The 12,739-nt window shown below is 45.8% G+C and overlaps 1 protein-coding gene across 1 annotated transcript; it reads left to right on the top strand.

The window, feature by feature from the left end:
* The first annotated feature begins 769 nt into the window (after positions 1–769).
* On the top strand, positions 770–10,394 carry LOC144175546 (2-Hydroxyacid oxidase 1-like). Its single transcript, XM_077704617.1, has 3 exons — positions 770–1,167; positions 7,888–8,009; positions 10,297–10,394. The coding sequence occupies exons 1-3, from the start codon at positions 929–931 to the stop codon at positions 10,392–10,394; spliced, it is 459 nt and encodes a 152-aa protein (XP_077560743.1). The 5' UTR covers positions 770–928.
* Positions 10,395–12,739: the final 2,345 nt, after the last annotated feature.

The raw sequence follows: 12,739 nt of genomic DNA, 5'->3' as shown, positions 1-12,739 counted from the left end.
GGTGCCTGGATATTTGCAAAAAACATGCACGCGTGACATCCATTTTCGTTTGTTTTTTTTCAAGCACGTTAACAAGCTAGTCACGCCACCCAGCAAAGCCTGCGTCTAGGTGGTGTCGCGCTTTTGTATACAAGGACAAGTTGGCATGTTGACATCTGGCTACTTAAATATAAAAACAAATACCAAATTCGCTACCACTTTAAGAAACAAGGTTGCCGCCTGCCCCATAAGAAGCGCTATATTATTCCGTCGGAAATATTTCTCCGCGAAGTGAGCACATAAACGGCCTTTTTTTTTTTTTGCTTGTGACGTGCTCACACACTTGATAGGGACCTACACCCTCGCCTTTGAACCATCCTCGATGTCGGTTAGACCTTGAAGGCTTTAGGGACATCGAATAGTGAAGCAGAAAAAGACAGGAGTAAACAGGTTTTTATGACCGTGTCTAGTGAAAAAAGATAGACGAGCCCACGGAACATATCGTAAAAACCAATATATAATAAAAAGCGAAATTGATGCGATACGTTTATAGAAGTAAAGGCGCAACCGCGTCCAATATTGCACTGTGTTTCTATACAAGAGTTAAAAACTCCAACTTTGTTAAAATGGCGGGAATAGTGAAGCAAAACAACAAAATTGTTGGAGCTTTTTCAAGCAGATGGCATTGCCTGTCGCAGTTGAAGAGGTCACACTGGCAACACTCGAGCGCAAAAGGAAGCAATATCAGTTGTTTTCAAAGCACTTTGTTTTAGATTGTCCTAGCTTGCGAGCGAAGTGAACCACAATGGATTAAGCCTACTGAAGACAAGAGAGAGCAGCGCTTTCTGCACAGGCGTATTCTATTCGGGGAATATGCCTTGCACATACTACAGACGTTCAAGTGTACTGTTCTCTTCCACCGGCAGCCGCCAAAGAAGCGGGAGCGGTCATGATGGTAAGCATGTTCAGCTCGACTCCGCTTGAAGAGGTCGTGGCAGCGGCTTCGCCCGGTGCCGTGGTGTGGGCACAGATGGGCATCCGCGAGGACCGTTCCCTGAGCGTTCAAGACGCCCTCCACGCAAAGCGCTGTGGTTGTGCGGCGATCGTCTTCACCGTTGACCTCGCGCCCATGCCATCGAGCCCTTTTTTCAGCGCGATCGGCGGTTCATCGGAGCAGATCGGAAAACAGTAAGTGTTATTACTAAAAGATACCTTAGCGTCAAAAAATTTCCCCCTTGTCCGGTACTAAAGTTTGGACGGTAACGACACCAAACTGTGGACGAGTACTTGTGGTCTGATTGGCGCCCGTTGTAGTTTCAGTTTCAGTTTCAGTTTATTGTTTCAGTTGAAATTCTACAGTGCATAAATAACTCTAACAGACCCAATAGTCATAAACTGGGGAGGGACCTTCTACCAACAAGTACAAACGAAAAGTACACCTAACGAGGTTAACAGCACTAACAATCCTAAAAAACACAAAGAACATGATTACACAATCAAGCCAAATATTGTTCCTAAAAATCAAAATTATTATAGAAAAGGGTAACTAAATGGGGATATTCATCTACATACCACATTACAAGTAGATAATAACAATCGCTATGCCAAACTTATCCGGCGAAGCTGAATCCTAAAAGAATGAATTGAAGGAGATGATTTATTGGTTGGGGGTATTGAATTCCAGATGAATTCGCCAAAAAGTTTGCAGTTACTTTGCCGTAGTTAGTCCTTTATTTTGGTAAATGATAATTGTTGTAGTGTGAGAATCGGGTGCCATAAAAATCCGGGTCTTCGTGGTTAGATATTAACGAAATGGGTAAGTTTTCTGGGCAAAATATAAATGTTTCGGCGCAAAGAGAATATTTGTTTAAATTACCAATTGACAAACTATTAAATCTGCGGAGTAATGTTAACGCATTACATGAAAAATGGCTGTAAGTGATTATTTTTAAAGCTTGGTTTTGTGTGTCCTGTAAACGTGCCAAGTGAGTTTGATATGTGTTGCCCCAAGCAGAAATGCAATAGGAGATATGGCTGTGAAGGAATGCATAATAAAGGGGGACTAATATGCATTCATTAAATAGGGACGGACTCTAATTAGTATTCACAGGCCATAGACCATTTTACGGGTTAATAAAGATATGTGACTGGTGAATTTCAAATGCCTGTCGAGGTCAACGCCGAGAAATGTGGCATAGTCAGTAGCATTAAGCAAATTTGGCCAAAGGCTTATGGAAGGCTTTCCCGGAACAGTTTTAAGCGGGGATGAAAGTTAAGTAGAATGAAGACGTGTAAAAAAGGTATTGCCTTTATGAAATGGAACGGTTTTCCCACATTCCCACTTGCATCGACGACTTTACACTTACACTGTGAGCCCAACGAAGATTTGCTTTAAAATGAAGCTGCGTTTTTACCGTGTCAGAATGCCGCAATCGGATAGACGATGGCTTCATAAATCGAGGAACAGATGTTCGATTCCGACTTCCGGAACCGTTTTTGTTTTCTTGAGGCGAGTGTGGCAAGTTGGTTTTCCTGTAGTGCGTATTCCCGCGCGCCGACCTCCATCAGTGGGGCACACAAATCTTCTCTTTAAAATATGCGCACTATTGGCGCAAAGCCAACCTACCTCCGACAAACTTGGGCTTTATTCGCACTCTCGGCGTTCACTGCGCAGTTCACTGGGCAGTTCGCTGTGCATTCGCGCTAGCGGCGCCTTGCAGCGTCCGAGCATTTCCCGTACAGCCTTTGACCAAATTGCCACCGTCACGGTACACCTACAACACTCTGCACTTTATAGGTCGTGTAGTGTAGAGACTGGTTCAGCGTCAGACCAACATCTTTATTAGAGAATCACACCGTTCTTGAACTTGCTTCCACGGCTTGTGCTGGCTCCAACCAGGATCAGTCTTACGGTGACCACTTCTTACTGTCTGAAATAGGCCTTCCGTCTCACTTTCCGATGTACACCCTCTCCTGTTCTTCTCACTGCGTTTCTTCTGCCTCCTCTTCCGGAAACGTGCCCAATTTAGTTCCACTTTGAGATAAGCAGCTTGAGAATAAATTCTTTGAGGCGGTGAACCCAATAGAACTTGTGACGTGATGTGTGCTAATGTCACTTCTTTGTAGCTCATTCCGTTTCGCTTTGCTCCATGGACGGTAAATGTTTCCATGGGGAAACTGCACTGCTAGAATTATTACTCGCGTTTTGTAGTGAGTGTTTATTGCGGTAGCTCGTGGACTGAACTTTAGAAGAAGGTGTATCTTGGCTCTCGTAATTTCTCACAAGTTCGACATGCCCTGTATGGGGCTCCGGAATCGTGGCTCGTCAAATCCGCGTACTGCTGCTCTCTAAGAGGATTTTTCGGGCATGTGTGACAAGCCTGACGGCATTCTCCAAAGGTTCGTTCGCCATTGTCGTCACGTTTGTAGTGTTCGCAAGATAAGCTCGTTTTATTCTGGTCAGATGTTGCCTTTGTCTCACAAGCTCCTATCCTTCAAAAAGCCCCAATAGGCATAAAAACTCCGCCCATCGTGTAGTATTTGGGGCTCACTCACAAAACGGCGAGTTTATATACGACATTTCATGAACTGGCTACAGACAAGGCCCCTGAATCATCCAACAAAAGATCGGCTTCAATGCGACGAAACCGTTGTTTCATGGAAGACGACTCACGTCTACTGTTGTAACCTTCCACAGGTGGTCGTCTTTGGGTAGAAGGCTGATCACAGGTATAGCGGCTGTACCTGTCAGAAGAAGATTTCCCGCAACGCGTTCGCCACGGGTTTACAAAGAAGCAACCAAGTCACTCGCAGTGGGTACTCGCACGTTATCCTTCCAAATGATGGGAACTTTATTTGCTTTTATAGGGAACATAACGTCGCTGTATTGACTCCACATGAACATTTGCACTAGACGGCATTTTCGTTTTGATGTATCATCGTGCCCAAACGCAAGAAGCTGAAAGCTTGTTTTTTCAAGCTCTTGCATACAAAGAGTACGGGCGACATCTTCGGGTATGAGTGAGCGCTGGCTCTCTCCGTCTACTAGGCCGCGGACGTAGGTGCGTTCCTCATTCCGTTGAAATCGCAACCTGCCCGTCTGCACCAGCACTTTTATGTCAAGACTAGGCCGAGCGCAGATGTGCAGTTTACTGGCGTCCAGCTTCCGTAATCTACCTGCTCCACTGCGCTGCCAGCGGAAATTGCACACCGATGAGGCATGATGGCCGAAACACTTTGCATTACGCCGATATTCCCTTAAAAATCCCACTCGTGGTACATGGAAAGAGTCATTTGTCATTCGCCAACTTTATTCTATCCGTGTGGCCGGTGCTTTCAAGGACTCGTCTGTAGAGTGCTTATCGGAATGACACAACTGACAACTGAACTAATATGAGGAGCTAAAGCTTAGCACCGCTGAAGGCGGAGGCATGAGCACATTTGCCGTTCCATATTCTGACCTGGTGGGAGCTCGGTGTCCTCTAATGCCGATCATACTTCTTTCTCACTTCAATAAGAAGGTGCATGAAAAGTGCTTCAAGCTCATCATCGTAAGAGTAGGAGGCGCAGTAACTCCGTTGATGGGGGACTATCCACTTGCTTGCTGTGACCTCTGCGCGGTACTGGCTATTCGTGGGTGATATGCTGCTACGATGTCTGATGGCAAAGCTCTCGGAAGCACGTCCGTCATCATAGCAGGATACGTAGCTGAACATATCTTCAACGCAGCCAGTCCCCGCGCATGACATTGCACGTGGTCCAGGAGTTCGCATAGTCCGCCGACTTTGTTAGAGGACACTAGGGAGGAAGCGATAAAAGCAGTGCAGATGATGCTGCACGATTCAGCATGTGTCCCCGATGTGTCGAGAATAATTTTGGACGGCGTCTTTGCAGCAGTCGGTCGCTTGCAGTCCGGGGATAAAATCAGCCGCTCAGCCACCCAGAAGAGACCTATGGTTTGAAACTTCTCTCCTCTGGTTAGGCAATGGTTGTCATGCAAGGATGTTTTAAACTGCGTCCAAAAGCTGAGCAACTGGCAAAACTCGCCGCTGAACGTTTACAGCTGCACCGTGGGACGCTTCGCCTAGTTTCTAAGGCGATGTCCCCCATTACAGTGATGATCCACCGAAGAAGGCGGTTGGGCTGTCGACATCTTCAGGCGTTGTCCACTCCGTGGTGTGGCCTCCTTAGCCTTTAGCTTTCCCAGCATGCCTTTAGCGGCGTCCTCGTATTTCTTCACCGGGATAAACTGTGTGCAGCGATCTCTTCATCTTGTATTGATCCCTCAAGCTCTGCGTTCAGCATGCTCAGCTCTTCATTGTTGAAATGTAGCCGATCTATGAGCGTGCCCACAGCCGACCGTATCCATAACAGCCTTGGCTTCGTTGAAGAGCCGTGCGCTCTGCGGCGACGGGCTGTTCTCTTTTGCTAGCATTGTGCGACCCGCCTCAGGTTTTACTTCGCTTGGTCCCTCATCTATTGGCTTGCTAAACCGGACTTCTGCTTTCCCGAATCTCAGCATCATAAGATGATGGAGAAATGAGTCCAACACCACGAGACGGAATGACTAACTGTATTTTACGTTAAACTCAATGAAAACATAGCAAGCACATGGCGTCCGATGTTCCTTCCTTTTTCCTTCTCTTCTTTCCTCCGTAGCCTCCCCGAATCACGTCCTTTTTTCTATCACCGTTACTTTGCTATTTGCGACCCAATACATGGCCACAAAAGGGTCCCTCCGAGACACCGCGAGGAGCCTCCTTCCCCCAAGGCCTTCCTTTTTTATAAGTGCCTTCAACGCAGCCATTTCTGGCACCAGGAAAGATTCTTCGCCATGTTAAGACAAAATAAGCAATGGGGCTTCTTCGCACTTCTGCGGCAACTCTTGGCTGCGTATTCTAGGACACTAGAGTTCACTTTGTCTATGGGGCACCGTACCTTCCCAGCAGAAAATAGCCAGGCTAGTGGCCGTTCTGAGGCCAGGAGAATAACCGAGGAGGTATCATTCTTTCCGCCAGAAAGCTTATCTAAGCCGAGTCGATAAAATTATGAAAGAACGATATTCAAGAGAATGACCTGGTACCTTGAGAGCAAACATTTATCCACCTGAGATAAACGCCATTCACGAGAATTGAGCAGCCATCGACAACGTGATACCATTAGTTTTGTCTCTGGAAGCGGAATTCTATCAACGGATCTGTTCCCCCTGCGGAATTGTGGACCTTAAACAAGCATTTTATTCTGTTTTTCACGACTCAATTCTCGCATTTCTTGCTGCTCTTGGGGAAACTTTTATGCGTAGATAGCAAGATAACTGTATAGGCGGGGACGTTTGATGTGCACTCCCGAGAGGTCCAACTGGATACTGCTGTAAAATGAGTCGTACGAAGCCGTCTCCTAATCAACGTGACCTTCACCCACCTAAGGGGACTTCCCGCGTCTGGCTTTCACGCCACCCTACATACGGGTGACCTCTGCATTTCAATTGCAGCAGCAAATACCACGTAGAAAATACTACAGAAAACTCTGAAAATATACCCTTCACCCAGATGAACGCGGCGATGCTCCGAGAAAACTTTTGCATGGCTTTTAGCCCCAAACAGTTGAAGCTTTGTAGATCAATTGGCCGCCAAGGTCACACCCTACAGTATGTACCACGAACCGAAACATTGCTCTGAATCTTATTAGGCCGAGGCCTTTCCTGGGGCCACGAATACATGTTGTTACAATTTGCTTCGCATAGCATGATAACTTGTTTTCGTGGAACGAAGCCGTCTCTAGTTCCTTAGCGAGAACCATAGTGCCTTCACGCAAAGCACAGTCCCTTACCTCAAAATGAATAGGGCAGAGACACTTTCGAGCAAACTAGAGGGGTTATATCAGCGACTTGGGGTGGCAACGAACTCTTACCGCGATAACTGCGGATCGCTGGTAATCGCATATAAACGGAGAACCTAACAGCTGGTGAGACACCTGTTGTTACAGTTCCCCGTCTGTAGGCAAACAAGGTGCCCTGGAGTGCAGAAATTAGAGCACCTAATTGCGGTACCAATGAACTTAAAAGTACTTTTCTGCTTCTTTGCCGTCCCCATCAGCTCAACGTAGAGCCGTCGCGGTATTGTTTGGTTGCCTAGGGGAAATGATTCAAAATGTTACTGACATCTTCAGAAAGCTTTACTGAAGCGGAAGCAAACTGAACATGAAATTTTCTTGTTTTAATAATCATCTCGGTTTTGTTTCTTCGGCCCTAATATGTATAGCGCCGTTTTGGGTCCTCCCTTCGCCCGCCATTTAGAATGTTGCGGTTCAGATTGCGGCAAATATCCCGGCTTTCTCTTCAAGAAAACGATTTCGGTCTGTCACTCTCTCTCGTTCTCTGTCTCTCACGGGCTCGCTCGCTGGCTCTATTTCGTATGCAAAACTATTCCTATCTTAAAGTATTTAGAACACAGAAGTGGCTTCGAAACATATGCACAAGCACTGCATCATTACGAAAAAAATAGAAGATAGTACCCTGCTTCGCAAGCTGTCAAAGAATGCCAGAAAGAATTCTAGACGTTCCGTAAAGAGCGATTAGTAATACTAGAAAGAACATTAGAATCCCTAAGCGTAGCTAATGTACACGCCAGAAAAAAGAAAAAAGATAGCACAAGAATCAGCTGGATCGTTCATTTCATTCAGTTTAGTTAGTACTTGCAGACCAGGAATAAAAAAAAAGCAACGTTTTTTTTGTCCGTTTTAATTCTTGGGCTGTCAGCCATAGAATAAAACTTTGTTCGTTTACGTAATATGTCTCGAAATATTCAAAAATTGCCTATAATTGGACGCCACTACGTTTCTTATTCCGCAAAGAGAAGGTAGCGACAAGGAATTTCGCGCGTGTTAGTCATACATCAACACCCACTGCAGTTATGGAAGCCTGCGTGGACCAACACCAGGGCACCGGTGGGACTTCCACCGGAGCTGGGACGACGTGGACCTCCTGCGCCGTGCAACCGACCTCCCTGTCATACTCAAGGGAATTCTCAGAGGTACAGTTGCCAATAGACCTCCGGGTCACTCACAGCATGGAGTGAGCCGCCTGACGTCGGCAAAAAATATTGCCCCGTATTTGCTGGCTTCTCGTCAAAGGTCATCGAAAGACGACATCCCCTGCAAACCCTGCCATGTAACTGCCTCTCCTCTTTCTCCACATACACTTCTCACGATGCTCCGCTTCTGTCTGGGACCTGTTATGATGAACAGAATTGAGTGTTCTTAAATTAAACTCCATTTTCTCGTGTTCGCACCGTAGTTGCGAATTATGTTGGGACCTTGTATGCCGTTTGGCTTGGCGCTCGAGCTCCAGGTTGAGCGCGTATTTTGGAGGTAAATGAAATTTCGAATTTATATTACAATTTATTAAAATGAAGTAAATGTTATATTAAATAGGTTCAATTATATTTCACTAATACGGGGTTATTTATCGTTCTGGTCAGTTTTTTTTATAAAACTGCACCCACGCCTATTTTTTACAGAAAATGCCAGTATCACTTAGGTACTTTTGTGTTGTTTCAAATGTGCCTAAAGTTTTCTTTTAGCTGAAAACTACCAGATTTGCTACTTTAGAAATGTCTTGCCTGTAGGACTGCCGCTCAAGAATTGTTTTAATTCTCGAACGGCTGGATGAAGACAGACAGACAGACAGACAGACAGACAGACAGACAGACCAAACTGTTCGCGTTTGTAGGGGCCATAAAGGCAACATACATGTTGGTTATACTCGGATGATTTCATTTTTTATGGTTCTCCCAGGGCTTCCTCGATTGCAAACTATGCTTTATTCACAGAGAAATTCCAGGGTTTAGGGAGAAATTTTTATTCTCCAATTATTTCGTGTGTTTCGACACTTCGGCAAGTGTGCTTGTTGTGTAGGTACTTAAACGGATGTTTCAGCAGCTTCCCAAGAATTCTGCAGCGGAGTTCAAAAGAATTGCGACTCTTTAGGTTAATCTCAGTTTGTGTGAATGTTAGTATGTTGACTTAAGCTGCAAGGAACCGCGAAGAGTGTTTCTCGCGTTGTTTATCGTCTGCCCTCCTAGACATCACGGCGATACCGCTGAAAGACTGCTGTACGCACAACGCTTTGTTTTTGACCGGGAATGTACCTGGCTCTTTTTTGTTAAATACTCGCTTGGTGAAACCTGGGGTATTCTCTGAAAACATGGTCACGTAAGACAATGTCGCATATGCCACTTGGCGAGTGTCGTATCCCAAAAGCCCAACGTGCCCGGTGGCTGCGCAGCTATGGCCGGCATATTGCACGGAGTACGCACTGGTGCTTCTATGCTTAGGTGTTCATTCGTAACTTCCATTGTTTGCTCCACCATTCCTACTGCCACGAAAAAAATTTACACTTAATTTTATTCAAACAGATCGTTCTGCGGGCTTATATTTTCTGTTTAATTTTCGTTGTTCTTTGCCGGCCTGAGCCAGTCGACTCGAGCTGCTCATAATCCGTCAGAAGTTTAGTGCCGGAACGTTACTGTCGTGTAGCATGCCCATTCAGTTTTCCTCATAATACAGCTTATTTCATCCAGTTAGCGTAAAATTAAAGTGTTATTCAAACGATGCTTTTTTTATTTTTAATCAACCCAACTTGCATTTTGTCTTTATGGCCGTTTTCAGCAGCCCAAAAAGACTTTCGTCTTTAAAACTGGTTGTCTTCCTCTTCAAAATCCCTCCAGCTCGACATGAACTATTTTCTGTGTAGAATACAAGTAAACCGTGCGCGCTCTTTAAGTTCATGAGCTGATTCCCTCATAGACATGAGCTGATTCCCTCAAGTCCGATTCCCTCATAGATATTGCGAAAATGGCTATTTATGTGCGTTTGGAGATGGCGGAACAGTATTTGGCCAGCAGAATACGGAATCGAACAGTGGCAGGTTCACAGTGTGTGTACGCAATAAAATTTTGAACCATTCGCTCACTCACGCTGCGTGTTAGTTAGCACTGCGCTCATTTGTGTGACCTTCTTTGGGAGGAGCAGCCTAGCATACGATAAGCCCTACTGCGCGCGTGGTTTTTTATTGTGCGGTTTGGCTCAACCCAGTTGCTATTTGCCTTTTTCATAATCATATAGAACTGACGCGCAGAAAAGTCGCCGCTAGAGCATGTTAGTTAAAGAATAAAGCGGCTGTACGAGACACAGCCGAATGTTCTGTGGAAAAGACTACGATAATGTCGCACCAGTTACCTTATGGGCCGGTTGGCCTCCGGTTAAACTCTGTCAGATTGAACGAAGCAATCGCACTATTCTCTGTTCGTTATTTTCCAGCTGACGACGCCATTGAAGCCTTGAAGCATGGTGTTTCTGGCATCATTGTCTCTAACCACGGTGGTCGCTACATGGATGAAGTTGCCGCAACGGTATGAAATATCCACCAACTAACGCTGTTACTATCTGTGAACCTGTTCACTGCATTTTAAAGGGACACTGAAGTGATATGTAAACATTGCGGGATTACTAGCGCAAATTGTAGTCCGGAGTCCCCAGGCCATGTTTCGACCACTCTAGGCGCGTTTACGCGATTTTATTTAGTAGAAAAACTAATTCGAAAATGCTGTCCTCCTGTCTTTACGCTCGCCCATTTTCTGTGGCGTTTTCGTGTGACGTCAGGAGGGGATGAGCTGGCAATTGGCTGCGCCACGGCTGCGCTACTGCACGGCTCCCCGGCCGACAGAGTCAGTCGGCCCAGCGTTTCGTCCGCCGGCCGCCGGCGGGTCGTCGCAATCAAGGAGGTTAAAAAAAATTGCTTGGTCGCAATTCGTTCGCTTAGTTGAAACGAAGCTAGGACACGTTTGTGAATGGAAGAATGTGCCTTTCTTTACTTGGTTTGTTTGTACACTGTATCTAGCTCCAAGTCAAGGTCGCTTCACACAAGCGCTGCACAAGCGCACATGCGACGCTTCGCTGACTGGTACGCCAGTAGGAAAATATAAGGCCTCTTGAAGACGGGAGAAGAGTCAGCGAAGTCAATATAGGTACTAAGGAAATAAAATCAACTGATATTTTTACCGTACAGCGTAAAACTAGGGCGCGGGAAGCACTTTTTTGCGCTGGGCGAACAAGCACAGCGGTCAGCAGCATGCATCTGCGAACGCTTTTCCGTCTACGAAATGCAATTGCTAGACGTGAGCTACTGTAGAAACTCGGGCGACGCTTACTGCACGATCGCAGTACAACAAAAAGTCACCTAAGCTGCTTGAAATGCCAAAACTAAATAAAAGTGTAAACCGGTTGTACAATATATACCCTATATTAATCACTGCTCCACGTCCCGCTCCGTGGCTTAGTTGTCTGGGGCGCTAGGTGTGTCACCACTAATGTTTTGCAAGTCACGAGTTCGAATCCCCGTGGGTACGTGCTTTTTTTTTTTTGTAAGTTAACTTTTTTGTTTTCCGCCGATGATTTCTATATTGAGTTCACCTTTTTTTGGGCCGCAACGTTCATGGCTACACGAACTAGTTCACAAAACGCGCGCAGGCTGGCACTGGCGCGCTAGCGAGTTCTCGTTGGCGTGCTGTTGCCATAAGCACCGACTGCTTGCAGGCAGTGGGCTCAGGCCAGAATGAACAGACCCTTGGCCTGGTGCGAACACGCTTTTTACGATACAGGCATGAGGGAGGCAAGCTCCAAATATGGGGGAAAAGCGCATGACATTTGGGCGTCTGCGGGTACGCGGAGGGCGTTCATTCACTGCGTAGGTCTCGGCTAGTGAATGCTACGACTACCAGCCGTCCTGGGAGGCTTATCTTGTGCATTTTACAGCCGACAACATGGCAGAAGCGCGGTACGATGATTACTGAGATATTGAGAATGCCCATCCAACAACGCCATTGGTTATGTTTTACAGAACCGAAACCGAATCCGAAACTTGTGTGATTGCTAACCTTGGGCATCGTCCAATCACGGCGCCCCTCCTCCCAACGTCACAGCCTTAGTTGGTGCGGCCGCCGCAAACCGCGCATGGTAGTTTTTCTTCTTTCGCGCTTTGTAAAATAATTACCGATTTGTCAACCGGATAAACGATGAAAAGTGTGCTAATTTGAGCCAGTCTACGCAGTGCAAGCAAAAACGGGAGCTTGACAAATTCACTTCAGTGTCCGTTTAATTTGTACATTCCGTGTCCCTTGAAGGGCGTATTAAGCTCTCCGCAGAATGTAAAAAAATTCGCAGCCTTTTCAGCCACGTACACTAAAGCAACTGTCATATACACAGGGTTCCTAAGAGTCAGCAGAGTTGAAATATGAAAGTGTGCACAGCAAGAGATCCGGTAATTCTTGACTGATTTCTGCTATGGTTCTGAGTATGACATAATTGCTTATTCATTGCATAGTGGCGTCGAAATCTGTTTGAGTAAGGTATTCGTAAAATTTACTGCCAATTCACGTTTACGTTACTTGTACAGACGTCTACAGAAATCTATCCCGGCGAGTCCCTTGCGTGTAGGAGTTTTGGGAGAGTAATCAGGTTCAGTAATGAATCATCACGTATTCTTGCACAGTCCTTCGTCCAGGTTGATTAGTCGCAAATTTAGTTTGCTTTATGAAGCGAGAACATTTTCTTCAGAGCAGCCGCATATGTTTTTAAAAAATTTACAGCAGAAATCCGAGGTTTCACTGCCTCAGTTATTCTTTTAAATATTATTAATAACTACTCTTGTATACTTTTTGTCGGTTTTCTAGCGTATATGCGACGCCCATCGATTGTGAGCAGA

The sequence above is a fragment of the Haemaphysalis longicornis genome, unplaced genomic scaffold, assembly GCF_048455015.1.
Source record: "Haemaphysalis longicornis isolate Haplotype H1 unplaced genomic scaffold, Haemaphysalis longicornis Haplotype H1 scaffold_3, whole genome shotgun sequence".
Taxonomy (NCBI): Eukaryota; Metazoa; Arthropoda; class Arachnida; order Ixodida; family Ixodidae; genus Haemaphysalis; species Haemaphysalis longicornis.
Note: the sequence above shows the minus strand (reverse complement) of the source record. Positions and strands in the feature narration are given on the sequence as shown.

Coding starts and splice junctions, on each gene's coding strand:
- LOC144175546 (XM_077704617.1), top strand. CDS start 929: ATGATGGTAAGCATGTTCAGCTCGACTCCGCTTGAAGAGGTCGTGGCA. Junction 1,168..7,887: donor TCGGAGCAGATCGGAAAACA/GTAAGTGTTATT, acceptor CACCCACTGCAG/TTATGGAAGCCTGCGTGGAC. Junction 8,010..10,296: donor ACTCAAGGGAATTCTCAGAG/GTACAGTTGCCA, acceptor GTTATTTTCCAG/CTGACGACGCCATTGAAGCC.